General features: G+C 39.9%; 1 protein-coding gene across 1 annotated transcript; it reads right to left on the reverse strand.

Annotated features, from left to right (window-relative positions):
* Window positions 1-2,005: 2,005 nt before the first annotated feature.
* susd2 (sushi domain containing 2) lies at window positions 2,006-23,556 on the reverse strand. The gene is made up of 14 exons (XM_080499557.1): window positions 23,378-23,556; window positions 23,074-23,272; window positions 22,526-22,674; window positions 22,043-22,400; window positions 20,914-21,115; window positions 20,021-20,106; window positions 19,675-19,943; window positions 18,710-18,853; window positions 18,051-18,203; window positions 17,340-17,588; window positions 16,358-16,633; window positions 15,405-15,581; window positions 6,995-7,091; window positions 2,006-2,644 (listed from the first exon to the last, which is right to left on the reverse strand). The coding sequence occupies exons 1-14, from the start codon at window positions 23,430-23,432 to the stop codon at window positions 2,593-2,595; spliced, it is 2,466 nt and encodes an 821-aa protein (XP_080355683.1). The 5' UTR covers window positions 23,433-23,556; the 3' UTR covers window positions 2,006-2,592.
* Window positions 23,557-24,347: the final 791 nt, after the last annotated feature.

Below are 24,347 nucleotides of genomic sequence, written 5' to 3' on the forward strand. Positions count from 1 at the left end.
GCTAAAGCTCACCCCTACAATGTCCTTATGTAGAAAAAATGGCTACAATGCTTGAAATTGGAGTAATTAAACTTCTGAATACACAAAAAAAGACACACTGTCGTGACATTTGTAACAAACTACAGGAAACTGGCAAAGAAGTGTCAATGTTTCTTTGAATCAATGGCAATATAAATCGTATTTACTATATTCTACAAAGTCATCGTCCACCCAATCAAACAACCAAGTAAACAACCAGCTAAAAAAAAAAATTAATAATGGAATATATTCTTTGATATTTGATCTTTAAAGCACTTATGGCACACATCCATTTACTGCTCTTCATGCTGATGTGATTGATCCAAATGCCTTTGTTTAGATTGTTGTAAAATTGAATTTTTGCCAATTTTGTACGAAGCAGTTTGATATAGCAGCACACAAAGCAAGCGCTTCATTCATGACATTTTATTAAATATTATGATCATGATATGGAAGGTTCCAAAAGTTGTTTTCATATAAATACTTACAGCAATTGTAAAGAAGACCACAATATCCTCAAGTAAGGTCACCTCTTTGCAGTTTCTACTCAGATGATCTAAGAATAAAAAGTAGCCATAGAATAAAAGGCAAACTTTTGTTTTTATCAGCATGGGGATTAGCTGCCTTTGCTAAAATCTTTCCCCCTAGTGCTCAGAGTTCACATTGCCTGTGACAAAACTCTGTGTTTGGGCAAACACCTTAATCCCAAAACCAATCTTTATTTCAACCTACGCCTTGAAATTAAGAGTTAACATCAGAAGGTGCCGCTCAACCGTGAGGTATTAGCAGGCAGGGGACAAAGTACACCTGCAAAGCTGGAGTTGACATGAAACAAAAAGAAAGCACACCCAAAACAAAAGCCTCATCCAAAAACCCACTTCACAAGCCTTTCTTCATAATCCAAGGATGTAGAGCTGATCTGAGAAATGGGAAAAGTCCCACGTGAAAGGAACAGGCTTCCACAGAGCACATTAGCATTTACTTGTGTTTGGATATGATTGGACTAATTACGCTGGGTTGTTGAGACGTTAAGTGAGCGTAAACATTCAGAGCTGGAACAGGCCTCCGCAGAGATGAAAAAAACCAAAAAAAAAACCTTGACTTTCATCCAAACGCAATTAATCAGCATCTGACTCTGCAAACAGACGCCGCAGCTTGCTCCACTGCCTCGCTCATAAGCACTGACTGACACATGAAAGTGGGTAAATTTGCACCCAGTTTGGAGATTACACAGCTAGTGAATCAATACTGAGCCAACAGAGCAGAGAAACCTCAGACTCGTCCTTTTGAGAGGGCATCTAGATCCGGATCATTATGGCATAACAGCACAGGGAAACTCAGGGCATGTGTCCTCATTTAAGCTCATAAGAAACATTAATGTGCTTTTATTGGAAAAACAACGAGGGCCCCGAGGCACAAACAGAGCAAGGGCAGTCACTGTATGCAGGAGCAAATAATGGATGAAGCATTGCACAAGTGCTGTTTGGGCAACAGTGTTCACATGCAGAGTAAACTTCAAAGCCTTCCATGTGCAGCAAGCCAGGTTATTTCAATTAGTCTTCAGCGAGACCCTTCTTCTTCTCCTTCCTCCCCAGCTGGACCCCCACCACTATCGCGCCAAAGGATCAGCCACACGAGACGTTGTCACTCCGCTTCCTTCTACCCCCAACCCGCTTCTACTCACCCCAGGGGCTTTGTTTTGGAAAAGGAGGAGCAAGTCAGGTTCAAATTAGAGGAGAGGAGCACGGGGTAACATGAGATGACGGTGGCTTGGATGGGGCATGCCACTGTGCCAGACAGTGCATGCCTGCTGGGTTGGAGTGGGGGTGATTCTTTTTATCTCCGTGTTTGAAACCGTAGCGTGTCTGCACAAATGCACATGGACAAATCCCAACACAAAATCATTTATTGATTTGTTCATTGTTCTTCCTCATCACACCTTGTTATTCTTTTCCTGAACAGTTATGTGATATTAGGATGGCTCAGATAATGAGGGTTGCTTTAGTGCACGGGCTGACCTCTTTGTTGACTTCTCTTTTTCAGTCATTCAGCAAAACCCTTCAGTTGACTGAAAGCTACTATACCACACAGAGGCTACATTCGAGTTTGAAGTTGCTCAACCGAAGAATGATTAGGTTCAAATCACATTCGACACGAGTATGAACACATCTGGTCTTATTTTAAAGTGAACAGGAGAAGGAAGTGTTGATTGTAATGATGATATCTCTGTGCCGTATTTATACAATTCTCTATAGCAAAGACTGGACGTTCAGTCATGCAGAATGTGGATACAAAAACAATCACAGAATTTTTCCTCGACTTCGGTTCCCTCAATCGTCACCCCATGCGCCATTTACCACGACCTGGAGGTTTTCCAATCTAAACAAGAGGGAAAACATGAGGCCAAACAACATGCTGAGAGCCCAACGCCTCAGGCTTCCTTGATAGGGTCAGGATGTCAAGAGAGGATCATCGCCGAAATACTCGGTATCACTGCACATGACATCCATGTCGAAACATACTTGTGTCCATGGGCCATATCCCTCATCCATGATCAAAAAAGACTTTGATGGTTCAGCAAATCTGTCCCTGGGTCTCCGTCTGGTCAGGCTTCCTTTTTCTCAATCTGAAAATAAAAGATGAAATAAAAAAACTTTTTTTTTTTTTAATTACATCACAAAACATCTAACTAACAAAAAAAAAATAAAAAATACATTTGCAAAACAGCACCTTCTTTGTAACCGTTGCTCTTTCGGAGATGGTCATCCTCAGCACTCTAAGGCTATTTTGAGGGAAAGAGTGATTCAGAATGTGTCTCCTGCTGCTTCATAGGACTTAAATGAGTAAAGTAATAGAAAACACTGGTTTAATCAAAGCTAACCACAGGAAGATTGTCTGGTGACCTCGCATTTGGTTTTTAATAACAGCTTTTTATTGCTCATATTCATGGACTTTTACTAACAGCTAATATTAAACTTGCAAAACAGGGAAATAAATATTGAGGGTCAACTGTACTAAGCCCTCAGAAGGTATTTGCATTAGTGGCTTTTGTCCTCTTCCATATAAAAGAATAATTTGAGCTTGATCATATTGTCCTAAAAATAAAGAATCCAGCATCACAAAAACTGAGGTCTTGAACAGTGAGTGGAAGAGGAATAAGACGAGACCCACTGGTCACAAGAGTCATTGGTCAGTGAGTCTCATAATACATCATACTATATGTCAGTCTCATGCTTCGTTCTTATGTCTGTCCCAGGTTCATCCATATTCTGCCTGAAACAAGCTTGTTATGCATTTGTTTCTGTACAGCCCACATTGATTTGCATCCCAGTTATTCAAATTGGATTATTTCAAAGTATTGTCTCTTTCAACTGCTCTGATCTGCACCTGCAAGAACGTGTTTACATTTTGGTGCAAAGAGAAATGGCGGTGACAAGTCATCATGTTTGATGTCGTGGTCTTTTTGTGTTTGTTGTTGTCTTTCTTTCCCTCTTCAGGAGCCCTTAATCTCCTTCTCTGCTCCATCCCCTTATACTCTGCCCTCTACATTCAATAAGAGACATTTAAAGCACATGATTTCAAATGATTTAAAACACGTTTAAGATCATTTCTAATAGTTCCAAATTGGTGGAATCCTACTTTTTTTGTTGCTCATCGAGTTTTGTAAAATCAATGCTGTCTAAATGAAGATGAATTTTTAATACAAAGAAATCCTACAAATATCATCAATCATGATGGATGGATCGACATCACATCAAGGATTGTGAAATGCTAATGTTTTTGGATTATTCTTTCCAATTTTGAGTTATTTGGGAGGATGTGTTCATACATAAAACTGATATGGACAGTTCATTTTCAATCATTTCTCCAGGCTCAGACAAAGCCTACCCTCTACTTTTAGATGCATCATCTCGCACAAGCGCAGGAGAGAAGTGATGGTGCGCGCACACACACACGTACACACACAGACCGGGCTTACATATTATGGTGTAATGACTTTCCTACTCCTGTGGTGAGCCGCCAGTCGACCTGTCGGAACCTGCAGCGTAACCTTAGATGTGGAAAGTACCCCTGCAAGCCAGAGACACAAGGAGCAGAGGCACGGGAGGCCACTACACAGCAGTCACACTCGGAGTTGTGTAGTATCACTGTTTCCTTCCTCCAGACACACAACCCAGACATGATCTGAAACACAGTAAGGCCTCTGCTACTTCCATCCTGCTATGCCTCTGATGTTGAAGAAGGAATTGATGTGTCTGTACTTGTCGGTGGGGGATTTGTGTGTGTGTGTGTGTGTGCGTGTGTGTGTGCGTGCGCGTGTGACCACTCACTCAAAGACAGTATGAGATGTTTCTTTACACATTACTGCTACTGTATGTGCTGCATCCTTTCCCGGCTGTGAGCGTATCCGAGGCGTCCAATGACAGAATGTGCACCGGCATGTCATAAGTGTGAGATCATCTCCCCTCACATCTTCAAACCTTTTGACACGCTTCATCTTCTTTTACACCTGGCCTCCTTGTGATCAAGGATTTAAGAGGGGGGCAGGTGTGTTCCTTCTTGGCCTTTGCAGCTTAAAATCAGGAGCAGTTCCATCCAAACACCTGCCCTGAGTGCCGCTAGAAGCAGGAGGTGGCTCCTCACCCCTAACATCCATCTTTTTCCTCTCCCCCGCCGGAGTTTTGGTGGGGGAAAGCCCAAATGAAGTGTAGGAGCCCATAAAACAGGCCTTTAATTTGCTTGCATATGCCCAGGAGCGAGCACTACCATGAGCCCCTTGTTTCCCTGGACCGCAGTCATGAGTACGATCCCACAGGGGATACAGGTTTATCGACTTTAATCAGATCTGAAAGGAAATTTATGAGCGATGACTGAGAGGGTGGGGTATGGTAGATATCAAATAAGCGTATGGTATTCATTGTGTTAGCGAGCACAGCAAAAAGGTGAATTGAGAGGAAGTGGGAGGGAAAGAAGGCCTCAAGCTATGAACCCGTTTTCACAAGACAACAAGGAGCTTCAATTTGAAACATATAATCTTTTTAAAGATGTAATGAAAGATATGTGAGTGGTTCTGGCTCGAGGTGTTTCGAACAACCACAAACCATTAGTTGTGCCTCAATTCAATGCAACCTTGACCTGCAGAGACCTTTACACTGCTCACTTAAATAAGTAGCAAAGATGTGTTGGCTCTATCGTGTTTTTTAGGTGCCCCCCCCCCCCAGTAAACTATGATGTAAAACCAAAAACATTTATATTGCATTGTCTTTTATCTTTTAGATTTAATCTCTTACATGTAGTCCTATGATATTAATCCTAACAATAAGAAACATAAAGAGATTGTAATGTGACACCAGCCTCTGTCCTGCTAAAACTACCACAATGTGAAGAAATTCATGACAGTCTGGCATCAATTCTTCAGAACTGAAGATTCCTGCTATTAACTGTTGTTACTGTTTGTCGTTTGATCTTCACTGTCAACTGTGCACTGTATTGAAATTATTATCTTGCTGACAATACAAAGAGCTGAAAGACCTTCAACTTTAAAGCAAAATCATCTGTGAAACACAATGTGACTGGAACAAAATGCATACAGTATGTATTACTGGTGTGAAGCATCAGTAATAATGAGATTCAGGCAACAGACTACACAATGCAATGAACATAAAGACTTTATATATATATTTTTTTACATTTTTGTTCCTATATCAGCTCAAATCTAAAACAGTCCCTTAACACTCAGCAGATCCTCTCCTAAAATGTGATATCATCTAACTATTACCAGTGCTTGAATTCAGCTGTTTTGACATTATGTCTTCTTTCACTGATTCACTCATTAATCAGATTGTAAATGGTGGTGTTGCATGAGATTGAAATGTATTTCAGGTTTTTCTGCCTCTCTTGATGAACCCCAGACCAACTTTGTGTTGCAGAATGCTGTGGTAGTCATTTTGGTCCAGGGTGACTGTACAATTGACCAATCCTGGATCCAGCAGAACAGCCCTTCACACTTCCTCCTTATTGAACGGGCGATGTCACCCACAGTGGAACCATTATTTCACCTACTCAACGGCATACAAAGATACTGCATGATGAGCTGAAGAATTGATTGATTCTGATTTGACGGACTCATCAGTCCATAATACCTTCTTCCAGTCTTCTGCGGTCCAATGGTGTTTTAAGGCCCAGAGAAGCCTCTGTTTCTTATTCGGACATCTTAGCAACGGCTTTCTTGGTTGTGTCAGACCTGCAGCTCCAAGTCTTCTCTTCAGAGTTTAAACTGAGATTTGCTTTCTACGACCACTATTTAGCGGTGCTTGAGGCTTTTGTCCTGTGAGCCATCTGTCACTCAAACTGTTAACTCTCAGAACTTTGTCCTCTGATTCTGTTGTGACTTTAGGTCTGTTCATACCTTGACTTTCGTTGCAATTTCACTATAAGAAAAAAAACTTACATTTTTAAGTGTTATGGTGGTCTGTCTCCCTTTCATTGACTTTTTTTTGTGGCTATTTTTATCGCAACACTCAACTCACCTGCAGTACTATACTGTTGGTCTGTTCGACCAGGAATTGATCCCACTTTGTGTTCCAACATGGTTTTCATACAGACAGAGAAGGTTGGAAGTAATCCAGAAAGGTTAGAACACCTGTATTTAGAATTAGTTGCAGCAACTTCCAAGGCTAGATCAACCTCCACTGCTGCTTTAACAGCTTTAAAATTTTAACACATTTCTTATTCCCTGAAAAAAGACTTGAACAACTTAAAGGCCAATGATAAATGAAAAAAAGGGGGTGTTCTAAAACTTTTAACTGGTATTATGGATATATTTTCAGAACTGAAATTGAGGGCTGTCAACATGCAGCAAAACACAAATTTCCTGTTTCTGATCCACCAATCCCTACTTATTCAGTATTTCTTGTGTCCATAAATTGCATTTTGTAACATTCAGGATATATTTCCTTTGCTATGTGATACTCACCTGCTGCGTTTCCTGATGTGCAGCTTGACCATGACAGCCATTGTGAACAGCACGGAGAGAGAGCCCACAGCACCGAGTACAAACCCCAAAACATCATCTGTGAAAATCACAACAAGGTATCAGTCGCTGCAGGAAGTCAGTGATCTTTCCACACAATCCACATTTCCTTCATATGAAATACTGACAAGTTCAAAATAAAGTCAACATCAACCAGAGTGCAATCAATATCAATGACACATTTCACAGTAAGTTACTGTAAAATACAATAAGCTACTTTTCTGTGGCATTCACCAGCAGTAAACTACTTTTAAGGTTTCAACAGTTATGAAACATAAAATTGGTATTGTAAATAGTATAAAATCTTGTATTGCAATAACCACATTTTCTCATAATAACTTTCGAAAATGTATACTGCTGCAACTCTACAATAGGTTACTTTCCAATTGATGTGAAATATTGTACAACCATAACTTTTACTTCCCCCCCCCCACTAGAAATAGTATTAGATTCAGTTAATTTGTGTACTTCAGACAAAACTGCTCTCAAGATTACTGGAGGCAAAAAAACCATTGTGACTGCATTCTAAACAGAAATTGATTTTGAAGGTTAATGAATAGTTGCACAAACAACACATTTAGAGTTTTTAAAGATAAACAAGAACATTATTGTTGCACTTAAAATGTGGTTCCCAAAGTGGGGCCCTGCAGAGCTTTTGAATTCCCCGGCTCAATGGTGTGATGACCAGCATGATCGCTGCAGTACGTTTAATTAAAAACCTTTTTTTTTCCTGGCTGTGTGAGGAGACGTGTTCTGGCCACATAGCTATTCTGTTTTACAAAAAGTCTGGTTTAATTTCGAAAAGCTATTGTTCAAGTCAAGTGGGTTTTCCCTTCGCTTTCAGAACACTGCTTGTGTTTTAAAAGCTGTTTTTGCACAAAGACCATTTTTAGAAGAAATCTTGAAAGCAATGAATGTTGAAAGTTAAAATGGTACAACACAAAAATTGTAAGACATGTTGCACTTTTATTAATTTCCCTGCTGATGTGAGGTTTTGTCTTTTGTGTATGTGGTCTGTTTGATATTAAATTTGCTGTCTGTATCAAACCTATATTCAAAATAAGTGCGGCAGAGTTTGAGTGCGAAAATGAATGCATGTATGTTAGGACAGTGTTTCTAAAATAACACCAACATCTTCCACCTGTCTGAGCAGCAATACAAACTGTGTGAAACAGTATGTCCTTCCTGTCAGCAGGATCATGCATGCTGGATCAAAATAACCTCAGAACTCAATCTAATCAAGATTTTGTGGGATGTGCCAGACAAATCAAGTCTGATCCATTGGGAGTTCCACCTCGTAAATGCCCGGATTCAAACAAAACTAGAAACCAACTCAATATAAAGCAGGTTTACATATTGCTAACGGGGATGATTGCACGACTTTCACATAAATGCAATGTTCATTACTTCTTCCAGAATTGGAGCAAATATTTCCTGATGTTTCTGAACCCCTCCAAAGGATCGAATTTTTGATGCAGCGGCATCAAACTGCTGAAGTCTGTCACAAGCAGCCCAGACTATAATGATACGAGGGACGTGCAGAGGACTGACATTCAATCAGTGTTAACATCCACCTATTTACTTCAGCAGGCAAAACCCCAACAGGTCTGGTTACGCTGCCGAGCTGACAGACACCCATCAAACAGTGAAGCTGCAAGGAGCAATAGCACTCACTTTGAAGGCGTTAGAATTCCAGTGAGATGGGATTAACGCGTACGTTCTGGAGGTAAGCTGAACTGGTTGACACCAGCAGGGAATATAAAAACTTTAAAAAAAAAAAGATTTTCATTTTGTGTCCACCATCCCTGTCCTCTGTGCTTTGATGCAAATAGATGAAGGTGTAAGTTATAAATTAAAACAAAAACCAAAAAAACAACACAAGTTCAGACTGATTGAAATCATCTTTGCAGTGTTTATCTCCCAGAGAAACACCGAATAAGAAAGAAGAGTCTTTGTATGACCCGGCCAAGCCCCGATACCCCCACCAGCTACAATTTTATCAAAAAAAAAAAAAACACTTCTTCAAAAAAGACATGAGGGCCTTTTTTCTTTTCTCAACAGAGCTGATAACATCTCCAACTAAATGTGTTGATTTCTCTCCCTGGTAACAGCGTATGTCTCAGCTCAGAACTGTTGTTTTCATCTCAACCTGTCCTGACTTACTGTGATGAGTTTGAGCATTTTTAGGAATTTGAAACCCGTGTCAAATCTTGAGTGTCATAAAGTGAAGAGCACCCAGTTGCATAAACACACTTAACGGACATAAAGCCAGGCAGTAGCCAAGGAAAACAATTCATTTCATCGCTGCACCTGCACTTTGCCTCGAGTCTCAGATTGACTCTCTCCTGTGCAAGCTTGTGAGGTAACTCCACATTTGCATGCAGCGATCAAAATAAGTGCAAAGCTCCACCTTCCAAATGCCACTTGATAAATCCAGTACGACTGTATAGAGCCATAGCTCCATATATCACTATTTGTGTGTGTGTGTGTGTGTGTGTGTGTGTGTGTGTGTGTGTGCGTGCGTGCGTGCATGCATCCATCATCAACTGATGTTAGCAAGTTTCTGAGACACAGGTGTGCAGGAGCAGCAGATCATATGGGTTTGTTTTGCATCACTTGACTGCTGGCTAAAGACAGCCGGTCGGGGTTTCAATAACGGCACGTCAGTCTGGATTGTGGTACATATCACAAGATAGTTGCAAGAATTCAAGAGTTTAAGGTTTTTCCCCGGGGATTAATAAAGTATTTCTATTGTATGCTAAAGTAGTCAATGTAAAGTTTATGCAAAGGGTGTCTAAACTATCCAGGTGGCCCGTGCTTTATTTGCACAAAATAATCACAATATTGGTAATACGTCAAACTTATATGGTGCTTTTTTGATACATTCAAAGATGCTTTACATAGCAATCTGCTGTGGTCCATTTTTATTATAATCTTCATCTTAAATGTATTTTTCTTCAACTGCTTTTTCCGCTCACTTTTCCCTTCCAAGTACTACAAGTAATAGTAGTCACTGCTTGCCACTGGATTTTCTGGAGCTTCCTTTATGATGTAGTCTAGTAGTTATTATGTGTAGATAGTCCATTGGATGTAAGCCTTCTCGTACTCAGTACTAAATGTCTGCCCCAAGACACGGCTCTTTTCAGTCAAGGCTTTTTCTGTTTGCTGCTCCCTTTTAATGGCGTGTTTATCTGGCTTTAAAGCAGATTTTAATGAATTGCTAATAGATTGCTATTTTTACATAATGTTTTATTAAGATGTGTTGTGCACAGACCAGACCAGACCAGCATCATGAGCTGGCGCACTGGACAGTTAGCATGATAATCTGGGAATAGTGTGCTAATCCCGAATTGTTAACAATTCGACTCACCATTCCTGAAACATATCACCAAAAACTGTGAAAAAGTTTCCCATACAAAGTGGATGGGATTTTGGTGGAAAATAAAAAAATAATTCTCCTCTTCGACACCAGATGAAGTCGCCATACTTTCAGCTACAGACAAACACACAATAGCATGTTTGTACATTCAATTGGCTTACTAATGATCAGAAATGAGAATTAATGACAAAACCTATATAGTGAACCCTCTGAGGTAGGCATCTCTTGTATATTCACAGGAACAAATGTCAACTGAGGAGACACTGACATTACTCTGCGACCACAATGGTTTTAAAGTTCTCAGGTTCCCTGATTGGCATTTCAAAACACCCTTTCACCCGCATTTACCGACCACTTCTCCCTCACTCCCAGTGCTCAGCTCCTTTATCTCGGGGGAATCTGTGACCAGACGCAGTGGCAGAAAATAAAGTGAAGCTTTGTCTTGCAAGTCACGTACAGTAACTCTTTTCCTTGCTCTATCTTTCGCTCTATCCTTTCTGGCAGTTGTCACCTTCATTCCAATCACTTGCTTCTCTTCTGTACGAGTGACTCTATTCATGTTATTATGCCAATAAGGTGTGGCAAACCTGTTATCGGTATACATTAATGTCTCAAGACCGTCTCTCAGTAGGCCGTGACAAGACTAAGATAAGCTACTAAACTCTGTAACCTCAACAGATCTCCCACAAGCATGTCTGTTAATGAATGCAGTGGCTAAAAAACTGTCAAAAAAGTATTTGGCTTATCCATTCTAATGCATTGTTTAATCTCAAAAATCCTGCATAAATGTCCTTCGATTATGTGTCTTCTTCAATTCAAGTCATCAACCATTTCTGCTATATCTATATGTCAAGCATAGAGGTATTAAAAGACCTGTGCATTACATCAGATTTCCACACAAACGTGAGAGAACCTATAGTGGCCACAAAACTTTACAAAAGTGTTTGTCTAATTAACAGATCTCTTTCAGTGAAAGCCAGATAACACAGCTTCATATGACTATAGGTGTTTTTAAATGAATAAAAAACACAGGGGACAAGTACAGCATCCATTCCGGGATGACGGGACTTTTAGTGATCGGCAAATTCCCTCAGAGATCCAATTTTAATGGAAATGACTTAGCGTCACCTCCGCTGTCGAAGCAGCTCATTAAAGTGACTCAGAGAAGAAGCCAAACTGGATTTGGTGGCATTTGTTGTTCAGCGGCACGTCCTTTTCATCTCAACTCTGACTCCAGTCCTCTGGCTGTTCGGCCTACACATCACGCCATGGTGATTCATGCTGGGAGGAGGAGGAGGAGGAGGAGGAGACTTTCATCAGGACGTTTCCGGCCCAGTCTCTATTTAGTATTGTTTACTTTGCTAGAGGTCACATTCAACCGACAGAGGCAACAGCTCAGGCAACAGCTCAGGCAACACCTGCCACCGAGCCCCTCCGGTCATGTTGACAGTTGTTAGCGCTGATCTGTGTAATGAGAGTGGCGGAGCAAGTGTAATTATTGTCAGCGAGCTATAAAAGGTCCGCTTTTGTGTGTGTATGAATGTAGAATATGTACAGAACTAAATGACTTCCTAACACCGTATAACTATTTACTCGAGTGCATGTGTCAGAGAAACACTGTTTTGTCACAGTATTGTTAGACAGTGCTATAAAAATGGAAAAAGTGAAAAATAAAATTACTTTCAACCGGTCTTCAATCCATTGCTATCCCATTAGATACCCCTGCCACATAACGTATTTCATTCATTACTACTATAATACAACCATATCAGACAGTATTATTCTCCCTCTTTTTAGAGATTATTGGCATTATAATTTGGATTGGCTTTTTTTTTTTTTTATATACTTGATCTGACTTAAACTGGCGAGAGATATAAAACACACACTACAAAACTACACTCCATATATGGATAAATCCTGTAGTAAAAACTAAAGAGCTTTTCATGACTGTGAATAATACAACTTCAAATGTTGGCCACCAATCATGTTTCGCCTTTAAATTAAGTTTTCCTTCAAAAACACGGCTTTTTTAGGGGAAATATAATTACACCTATTTGTCTTCATAGGAATTGGATATCTGGGGAGTACTGTTTTATTGTCCCAAAACAAATCCTCCAGCTTCTGTCTGGTACTGACAGATTGTTGCTGGCCTTCACTCATGTTGGGACAATATGTGCTGGAATTCCTTTAAAGTTAAATAATCTAACACAGTTTTATTAATGGTGAAAATACAGTACCATCTTAAAAATGTTAGTAATCTATTATCAAATGAATAATTCCCCCCCCACTCCAAGTCAATGAGACCCAAAAAATATTCAGCCACCAGTCTATTTCCTATACCTGCTTTAATAACAATATTAATGATTGTGTATTAAAAGACGTATACAACAAACCAACAATGTTAAAAACTAAAGTGAAAACAGAGTAAAATATAAAACTAATAAACCAGAAGAAGGCGAGTCCTTAATGTCTGCTAAACATTTTAAAGATTTTGATATTTTTGAGAAACCTGATGGACTTACTGTGAAACATATGGGTATCATCTCTATAATAGTGGTATGATAAGACTTTACAGATGAACAATGTGACCAAGTGAGAGCATTCACAAGGACATGGGAGTGGTCATAGAATAGGCCCCTGAGGAACTCCACTCGCTCTACAAAAGCAGGGCAAATAATCTTCAAAGAAACTAAAAAAAAAAAAAGTCTGGTTTGTCACAAATAAAGTGCCACAAAAACACTCCCAGGGCTGCAATCTGTCAAGAGAATTTCATTGATCAGTTCTATGAAATCTAAGTGAATAACAAAATATCATTCATTAGCATCAGCAATTTGTAAAAGATCATTTTAAACTCTTCCAAGCACAGTGTTAGAGCTGTAATTGTTGTCTGAATCATGACTGAAATGTATCCACAATAATGTCAGCTGTGGACTTAAGTGTTTATCCCGCCATCACAGGGCAAAAAGCAGGATGCCAAGTGCAGGCCTCCAGAAAAACTCACTCACTTACAGGGTACAAACCATGGTACTGGATAAAACACATGGAGGCACATGAATAAAGGCCCCAATCGGACCACAATCTCTCTCTATTTGGGAGGCAACACGCAAACCCCGTCTCCAATGACAACCCTTAATCAATCTCTGACATCAGTGGAGACACCAATTCACTCCAATGATAAGTTTGTTCAAAGTAAAGTAAGTCATCGTGAAAGGTCAACAGATTAAAAATAATAACTGGTTTAAAGACAAAGATGTACATTAAAAATGCATTATGATAAATGTATAAGTTCCTATCTTTTACCAAAAGAAGGAGTTGGGCTGCATTGCATCCAGCTGTGACCCAGCTAACTGTGACATGGTCCTCCAAATCAGATCTGTGGAGTTGATTCATCTCTGATTGCTATCAGGAGGAAGTCTGAGTTTGCAGCGCTAATAAGAAAAGGATGGGGGACTGGATTGAAGCCACGGAGGGATGAAAATAAAGACAGATCACTAGTCTGGGGTTTTTATTTCTGTTTGCGCGCTTCATTGAGACTGACAGGTCCATGAAGTAAAGTATGAAACTCGTGAAAAATGTGACATGTGCAATTAATATCCTCCAGTATCAGCAGCGCCGGGAATGAAGAACTATTTATGAACAGAACCAGCTCATTTCACTCTCCTCGTCAACCAACTCCATTGCAGAAGGAAGGCATTCTCTGGGAAATACTGCCACCTGATGGCAAAAGCAAAGAACTACAAAACAAACACCAACGTGAGTTCAGAGCTGCTGAATTCACTCATGGCAGGGAACCAGGTGGTTCCAATTCACAAACACTAAGCCAGTCCGGGCCAGGTTCAGACGTTTATGGCTGTGTTGCTAATGGTCTGCATGAACAGCCGAGTCTATTTAATCTTTGCTTTCAAAGAGAAGGAAAGGATTCGCCAAGTTGCTCTCAATTTCAAGTGGAGGATGCTGCCCTTTGTGCTGAATGTAAAACATGTGAGTGGTTGGAAGTGATAAGCCGTCTGGTCAAAAGAAAAAAAAAAAAAAAAAAGAACTTCCTTTCCGGATGATGCTGCCAAAAGTTTTACACATTTCAGCTCAGTTTAAATTGCATTATGTTAGTTAAACAGACCTTATGCAGAAAATTAACAGTTTGTCATGTTTTTTGAATTCTAATCCTAGCTTGTAGTTTGGTGAGCTGCGAGAACCAAACTATAAAGTGGGAACTATTTCGCAAATATTTAACTGAGATGGGGAACATGTGTTGGAAGAGGCACTTGTTTTGAAATCTCTACCTGTTTGTGTTTAACAGCATATGAATAAAAACATACTGCATGAAGAGGATGCTGAAGAAAGCCTCTCAAAACAAGTGGATTCAAAAGTTCAATATGCATTAGAGGAAGATTCTTCTTCACTGGGTATGCAAGAAATTACAAACGTTTATTCTTGTAGTCATTGACCAAATCTATCTCCCAAAAATATTCCTATTTATTTACACATTTGGATCAAACTTTTGATCTTTGAAAAAGTTCCCATGCATAAATGTGGCACACATAAAAAATGTTTTATGACTTAGACAAATTGAAAAAAAAAAAAAAAAAAGAATAGTGGCCCTATAAATATCAGACGACCGCTCATAAAATTCCCAGTGCAATATTTTCCCATATTTCATTTGTTTAAAAATAACCATCAGTCAAAGCAAGGACGTGCTCGACTTTTCCGCTGGAAGCCTCAGGATACTCTTTGGATCTTTGCATGATACATACACACATAACTGTGTGTGTGTGTGTGTGTGTGTGTGTGTGTGTGTGTGTGTGTGTGTGTGTGTGTGTGTGTGTGTGTGTGTGTGTGTGTGTGAGCTCTCAGTTGAATAAATCAATAAAGAAAATGTGTGGATGGCAGCACACGTTCCATGAGCAGTATGTGGATTTTAATCACACACTTAAACACTACAATCAATTTTGCTCGTGAGTTCATGACATGACTGACCTGTGACACATTGCGGCTGCTCTCCTGTCCAGCTCCCGTCACACAGACATGTACGCTCTGTTGAACCATACTGCGTGTAGCCTTCATCACAGGAGAAGCTCAGAGTGGTTCCCTGCAGGTAACGGGTCCCGTCCTTTTTACCATTCTTAGGTGTGGGAAGCCAGCCACAAGACACCACTGAGCAGCAGCAACATATACAGAAATATCAACGATGACACCAATTCTGCTTCCTCCTTTAGACAGAGATGTGGAAATATACAAACACAAATACACTTTGGAAAATATTTCCAGACACACAAGCTGTGGGACAAGTCTGGAACTGGTTAATATCAATAAATAAAGTGCTTTAAAAAAGAAAATGAGTGCCAATGTTTTTAGCCACAAATACAAAACACAATGAAGAAATGAACATGAATTTTGTTTGACCCTTTTTGAAGTGTACTGAGTTATTATTTTATTTTTACTTCAGTGGATTTTTGTAGTCAAGAGAAAATAAACACAACTATATGCTATCTGTATTTAATAAAAATGTTGATTAGTTGCACATATTTGATGATGTTTTATATTTTAGAAATGACCTCAAAAACATCCCTAAAGAGCTGTAAATGACTATAATTTTTTCCACATTGATTTACTACTGAGTACTTATTTGACATTAAGTTTCTTAAATAAGACTTTCTGGATGCACTGGCTGGATGCTTCAAAATGTTAAAAAAAAAAAACTTAAGGCATAGTGTTAACACACTAAATATACAGTAATGGAGTTTGATCTATGTTATTATGAGATATGCAAGGTAGAAAATTGTAACTTTTTCTCCAGCCACCCCAAAAATCAATAAATAATCTATCCCTATCTTAATGTGTGACGTTGTTTTAATTCTCTTTGATTGTTCGTATCAAAAGAACAGGAAGAAATGTGGAAGTCGCCACATGATGAAGGGTTGATAAAGTACCTGGCTGCAGGGCGTTCATCACATCTCGATAACGTTGGTAGGCCCTGAGTGTGGCACTTCCGACTGAGAGGCTCCCAGTTGTCAGGGTGTCATATTTACAGAAGCTGGCCCCTTCTCCAGAGCACATCGCCGACACGTCTGACACCAGAGGGTCATCAGGTCTCTCAGGTAGAGAAAAGTCAGGGACAAACGCAGCACCGTGGCTCGAGTGAACATATAAATCCAAAAGGTACGCAGAGTCATACGTGAAAAGGGAAGACTGGTTTGAAATGCTCCCTGTGAACATAAACACACACACACACGCACACACACGCACGCACGCACGCACGCACGCACACACGCACAAAACTCAAACAAACGGAGAAAAAAAAGCCCCACAATCTGCATAGCCTCATCGTGAATGATGTGGGAAACTACTGAACTATATAAAGAAAACAAAACTGCACAAGGAATGTTCCCCACTATGTTGCAGTCAGAGAGCATGTGCCAACTGCCAATTTGAATGATCACTTTAAGATTAAAATGTTTTTGTATTAATGTCAAGTGCATAACAAATAAATTATTGTTGCTGTTGTTGTTGTTATAGAAACAATGCTGGGGTGACAGTGCAGAATATGGTCCAGCACATGAGAATGGTTTGCTGAAAAAATAAACAAACAAACAAAAAACCACCATCACACCAACAAATGTGGCGGCGAAATCTAAGATATGTTCAAATCAGGCATCATGTGCGCTGATCTTTTACCAGTAAGTACTATAATTACACTGGAGATATGTTCTGTTCAAGATCCATATATGACAGTTATGAGAGCTATCTATTGAAAAGAAATCCCAGAATTGTTCCATAACAGGCAAAGGAGTTTCCATCACGAAGTGAATCAATTGGTTTCAAGTCTATTTTCCTATGAACACTTGTTGTTCAGTCATTTTCATTATCTGTTCATTGTCTGACCAACTGAATTCGCCGGCCCCTCATACTCACAGCCTCCTCCAAAGGTAAAGATTTCCTCCGGCGGTGCGTCTGCTGAGACGACAGCTCCATGCTGGGTCATAAGGTCATCTGACTGGTCTGAGTTCATCACTCCGAAGAGGCCCAGAGTGCGGTTGGAAAACTCCACCGGAAGCAGAACAGTCACTGCCATGGTGCCTTCATGCAAACGCACCTCCACACCAGTACCAGAGGAGAAGCTGACTGTCACGTTCTCAGGGCCGGGGACAAACACAAACACTCCTGGAAGGAAAAAAAAAAAGTTTCTGTAAGAGTTTCATGTCTGTTATTCATTCATGTTGATGCTACTGAAATCTTATAACGTATTTTAGCTGCCCTCAGAAAACACTTGCCTTTTTGAATTTAAATACCACTGAGCTCACAGCATGGCTTCACAGTGTGACACTGTCGTCTCAACAGCATTTTAACCATGTTCATTTAACGCTTCAACAAGGAATGTCATAAGTTCCAGGGCTCTGGGACAACTAAAATGCAGCATTACATACTATAACTCTGAAGCAGTAAAGGAACGGATTTACATGCTCATACACTCATGTTTTATTAGTAAAAGTGACACATTAGGGTTTTTGCTTGAAGACAAAAAGGCATTTTTATTCAAAGTAACTCACAGTAAGATCACTAATAACACAAAATAATGACAAAAGTGCGGTTTAATCTAACTAAGGACTGGATAAATCATCTCACCGTGCAGATCCATCCATTTTTGCTCTGTGAAAGGCAAAACCTTTTGGTTCCTCAACACCTGAAGACGACCCTCTGCGAGACGCACCTCGATGACATCAGAGGCCTTTTCCTTCATGGCCACAGAGGACAGCCGTGTGGCTTTCACCAACGTGCCTTGTTGGCAAGCACAGACATCTCAATGTTAAAAGCTGTGTGTGTGTGTGTGTGTGTATCCTGCAGTCTATACTTGTTTTAGGATCGCTTTTGTCCAGATGTTTGCTTTTGCTGATCTAACAAGGACGATATTAATGACATCTGGTCATCCATAGTCACTTGGCCCACGGCAGTTTTGTAAAGGCTTTGAGGATTTTCTAACCAATAAACTAACATCTGTTCTTCTCCTTCATCACATCTGAGCCTGAGAAAGTGAGTAAGAAACAAAAAGAAAAACATCCAACATGTTTCAGACACACACAAGAGGCCTGACATTGTTGTTCATAAAAGCATGTGAAAATCTGGCAGAGGGGGGGAAAAAGGAATGCGTAAAGTGGAAGAAGGGTCATTAAACACATGAATTAAAATCAAACAGGTCTCACTGGAAGTTTGTTCAGACAAAGTTTTGGGGTAAAAAGAGCAGCGGTGGTACACAAACAGAGGGGTACAAACACAGGACAACTCACCGTTTTTAAGTTTCACCTGTTCTGTTCGGGCCTGAACACTCAGCTCTCTATGAGGAGAAGACACGAGGTGATACTCTCCTCTGCCGTTGAAAGTGTATTGTAGGCCGTCAAACGTTATGAAGTGCGGATCCCCGAGGACAACGCCTGCGAGGCAATGAGGAACAAAACATCGATACAATTCCATTGACAACACATTTTGGTACACACGTTTTTATCTGCTTCAAAATATCATTTTGATGGTTTCATTGTACATTTTACTGTTTTGAGACCATCTGGGGAGAGCAGGTAAAACTGCATGAGCGACTGTAATATATTAACTTCTGAGCTGTGGTCCAGAATTCATTTATTTCTCCCGTGTATTACCTACTGATCTAATATGCATTTCCACTGTGTGAAGGAACACAGAGGCTGTTAGAAATGGATGAATGATCACCTGCAGAAAGACTGGACATGAGCCCCACAGTGTATTTCATTGACTTCAAATAAAATGCTTTGAGCATCAAATCAACATGTACAAATATACTATGTAATATATTATATATAGGCAATTACCAATGCCATGTGGAGCAATCCCATTTTATGCCGTCATGTATTATCAGGATTTCATCAGCTTGTCACTGCTACTCACATCTTTCAGTTATGATAATGTGCCATGTAGGTGGCTGGATGGATGAATGCAGTTTGTAATTATTATAAGAGTGAAATTATATTATATTATGTTCAACTGTTGTGCATCAATCTGTTTTGGTGAGAAAAACTGAATTACAGGAAACTTATTGCACTTAATATTTAGCTGGTGGGTTCATCTTCTGTTTGACTGGGAACATCCATTTTTCAGGTTCAACATTTGGATTTTGTTCATATACATTTTAACCTGCAAATACTTCATAATCAATTCTGTATTCAGGATTATTTTTAAAAAAAAATAGTGTGCCAGTACATAGATTCATGTTATTCCCTCTCACCTGTTTTTGGTGGCTGGTACTTGTGACACTCACTTGAAGGTCGGTGCTTTAAGTAGATTTGGCAATGGTCAGACCACAGACAGCAGTAGCAGAAACTCATGACATCATAAAGCCAGTGGGAGTATCCCGGAACATGAGGGGGCTCTCCGTATGGAGGGGAACCCCAGTCATGAGCCCGGTCAGGGGTCCCCGCTCCAGCCGAGTCTCCTGTCATCATCAGAGCTCCTGTAATGTCATAGCAGCACTGCTGCCCAGAGCCATGCACAGGGCTGCGCATACAAGTCGAAAATCACATCAAAAATACACATTTTTGTCGGGTTCAGTGCCTCATCTTTCCACTCCTTACCTGGCTTGAATCGCTCTGACACAGTGAGCACTGCCGGGGTGATACGTACACACACTCCCACTCTCAATGTTGCAACTATAATCAGTCTGAAACAACCAAATGAGTCACAATGTACAGTACAACATTAGCAAATTTAAACTGATGACGTAAATGAAAAAAAAATAAACACAAGTTACTTGAACAAAAATCACATACATCAACATATAATATATCTTATTTGCTTTCTTTACAGAACTGCAAGAGAAAGCCAGATTCTTGGTTAAAAGGTGATATTAAATCCAAGGTAAAAGTAAAATGGGGAAAAATAGCAAAAACCACAAGAAATGGGAAGAAAATTATAAAACCACTGAAAAAAACTGAAATTAATAGGATTTCTACAAGAAAAAAAAAAGATGCCAAACTGCTTCAAAAGAGTGACAAGTTTGGAAAACTGATGAAATGTCAACATTGCCTACAAAACTGCTTAGATCAGGTACAAAAACTAGTAAAATGTTTCCAAATATTCAGTATTCTGAACTGTAACTGAACCTTCATGAACACGTTAGTCAAAGTTTTTATGTGCATCAAAACTATATAAAACGTTAAAAGCTGTGTTCGCCTCATTCCAAAGATTAAATATGTTTTGCGGCTCCAGTTAAGTAAATTTTTTTGGTCATAAACATTGAAGACCACTGATCTAACCTGCATTAACTTGCATATGGATCTCAACAGCCATTAAGGAATTTCTATAATAAATTAAATAAAGTCCAAAATTGACGACTTGGTAGTAGTCAAAGCATATGAGAGTTGAAATCGCTGCAACATGGTGTGTCTGTGTGTGTGTGTGTGTGTGTGTGTGTGTGTGTGTGTGTGTGTGTGTGTGTGTGTGTGTGTGTGTGTGTGTGTACACTCACATGAAACCTCCCTGTGTCCGCTCGGGCCTGTGCCAAAGTGCAGGGGCAGTCCATGAGCTCACTCAGGAAGTCGGATGCTTTCTTCTCCAGGACGTCCCACTGCAGGCACTTGTGCTGTGCCCAGGCCGAAGAGTTGTCTCTGAAAGACTGTTCCAGATGCCAGGCGAGGACATGAGCCGCGCTCCACAGCGCTACCACATCCCTGCAGGCAAACATTGACCATGAATTTCAACATAATGATCTGAAGATGATCAGTTGGTCGATCAGATGGTAAATCCTCCAGAGTCATGCCAGCAAATGTTAGTCATTATTACACACAGACAGGTTGGAGATGATTGCAAACGCAAATGCAACAAACTGCAAAACCAACACCCGGTGCTCTTTCATTCAGTAACTGAGTGGCCTTTGCTACCCGTGGCCTGACTAACACTGTCAGTATAAAAATCTGGATCGGCGTGAGAGTCGTATTATGTTTAAAGTTGATGTTGGATTAAAACATGTCTGTTATACCCTCCATTAGGCATTGGGTAGAGCACACTGCAGTTTAGCTTTGAAACATTTCACAATCTGAATCACACTTAAGCACTCAAATAAATTTGTCATAAAAAAAACACCACAAATTATTAAACTTAGCAACTAAAATGAAATGTTTGCGTTCCACCAAAAATCCTACACTTATATTACACGTAATACACGTATAGTATTTCAAAAAAAGTGTTTCACAAAAAGAAAATCAAACTGAAGCTGTAAATACATTGGATTTGTCATCTGCAGTACAGAAAATTATTATCTATTGGAATCCAGGGAAATCTAAGCAGTTGACAAGGCAAAAAAAATAAAAAAATACTACATGATCATAATCATCTAAATTCAAAAGCAGCACTGCAGAAGCATTTACTACGAGGACTCAAATGAACCTCTGCATTCACAGTTCAACTCATCATAAACTCACTTAGAACTCAGCCATTAAAAATCAATGCACTGACAAATATGATGCAGATATTCAGATACCAACAACTCTAGCAATTTTCTCATTTAGGATGAAACAAGGTTTAAAAACAAAGCAACCTGTGAGAAATATGTGAAGTTTTCGTTTGTTGAAAACTACAAGTATCCAAATATTAGTTACTTTGCTCCGTCTGCTTCAGCATGAGAAGTGATGCGAATATTCCCCAACTCCCACTGGCTGTATCCTTCTTTGGGCTCAGGAGTGAAGCTGAAGCCACCAGAGTTGGGCAGATTCCTGCCGACTGAGTACAGATAGCTCAGCTCGGCTCGCAGGGAGGACGATCCCTTTGCTCCTGCCGCACCGCCCCTGTCCACCTCTCTGTAACCCCACAGCTCCACGTTGACCCGGTCTGCTCGGATCAGAGAGCTGTTCCATGTCATCTTCAGCCGGCCTGTGACGTTCGGAGTCCCGTAGTACTGCCACTGTGTCCCATTCACCAGGGCGACTTCCAAAACACGATCCGCTTTACTGGGGTGCACTGAAACGTCAGGGAAAAACACTTGAGAGCATGAAAAAGATCATTTTCACCGAAAGAGAAGACATCCAACAAACCAATTATTGATAATGAGGTGAAATCCTTATTTCAATATTGCATCTACTCACCTGACAAGAACTCTGCAGATCTGTCAAAGTGTTTTCCATCCATTGAGAGATCCAGTGTTATCCAACCCGTCTCATACAACAGAGGAGAGACACAGTATGCCTGTCCTTCAGCATCAATGAACCCGTCACGCTCAATCTCCCCTTTGAACCTACACCAGAGCAAGACAGACTTAAAGAATGGGATTCAGAATAACTACGAAGTAAGCTGTACTCATTTTTATGATGTTTCTGTGCTTTTTAAATGTTAGTTTTTGACTATAGAGGAAATGTAGGGAGGGAAAAGGCAAATCCAACCTTTGACTCCTTTCTGGTATTTCAAGTGATCCGGTAAGAATACAGAGCAGTCACATAACATCATTACTAACAATTTCAAATCCTTGTATCGATACAGCAAAATGTGATGCAGGTGAGAAGACGACTATCACATTGAATAACTGCATGATTGCACATTTGAAGACAATGGATTTAATTTCAACCATAACCCATTCACTGTCAATGAAATGCAGCCCTTCACAAGTGTATGCAAACCTCATTGCCCATGTGCAAACCTGCAGAGAAGCTGTGAGCCAGGCTGAAGGACCAAACCCAGGACCTGGAGAGCTCTTCCTCCCAGCATGCAGCTGGAGTGAGGATCCAGCTGGAAGCAGGACTGATTGTAATCTGCACAGCAGCTCATCAGAGTCACACAGGAAGGATGGCAGGAGCACTCCTCCAGTACAGTTCCACAATTCCCTCTGCATGTCAAACCTACACAAACAGGAAAACAAAGACATAAAGCTTTCATCATCAAAAGCACACATTCTTTTCCTAAAATTTGATTCAAAAGCAAAATGCAGTGACTGAGTGACTTACCGGCTGTGCTGGGTATGGCAATGACAAGGAGAGCACAGATAAAAATGCTTCTCATGTTTTTCCTCGCAGCGAGGACACTGAGTGTTGTAACTCCACGCGAGACTCGAACATGAGTTTTGAAATGGTTTCACTAAAGGTTAACAAACTGACGGGCGGCACGTGTTTACTTAGGATTAGAGTATAAAATACAGGTTAGGAATTAACAGTCGTTATTACGCGTTTGTTTCCGCTGGACACACATGATGTGTCCGAAAAAGGTTTGGCTCCTCCCTCGAGTTGCACTTTCACATCAGCTGTTAAGGGTAAAGTTAAGGGAAAAATAACTTGTCATGATTGTTTGGCTATTGATTATCTACGTGAAAACATTTTGTAATAGAATAAAGGTTACACTAAATTCAATATTGGTTGTGGGACAAAGTATAAGTCTTATGTAAAATATCAAGCTATCCATATAATATATCCATAAAATATATCCTGCTAAAACGTACGTAAAGGATATGTTAAAAAGCTGTAAATTGATGAAGATTGTATAAAGTTACACCAATGAATGCCCGGAAACAATTGTTTTGACAAATATTGTGTGATTTCATATACAGAGATTGACAATCATTTTATCTTTATGGGGATAATATCTTGTTTGGACTCTGTTGTCCAAACAACAGAGTCAAAACAAGTATGTTAAAAATCAATCCTACTTATCTGATCAATTTAAGAAGAAACAGCGAATGTTGCACATACTATGGGGGGAATTCCATGTTTAATTGTTTTTCATAACAAGTTCAAACGTTACAGTTCCTCAATTAAACATTATTGATAAACTGACGATGAATTGAACAGTAGAAGTGTATTTTACCGAATATATAAATAAACTCAAACCCTATAGTACGAGATTAAACTTTTTCTTTCTTTCTTCTTTTTTTGTACTGTTATATTTGCACTGTTCATGTAGCGTTATTACTGTTGACTGAAT

Source organism: Blennius ocellaris, assembly GCF_963422515.1.
Source record: "Blennius ocellaris genome assembly, chromosome: 7".
NCBI classification, from domain to species: Eukaryota; Metazoa; Chordata; class Actinopteri; order Blenniiformes; family Blenniidae; genus Blennius; species Blennius ocellaris.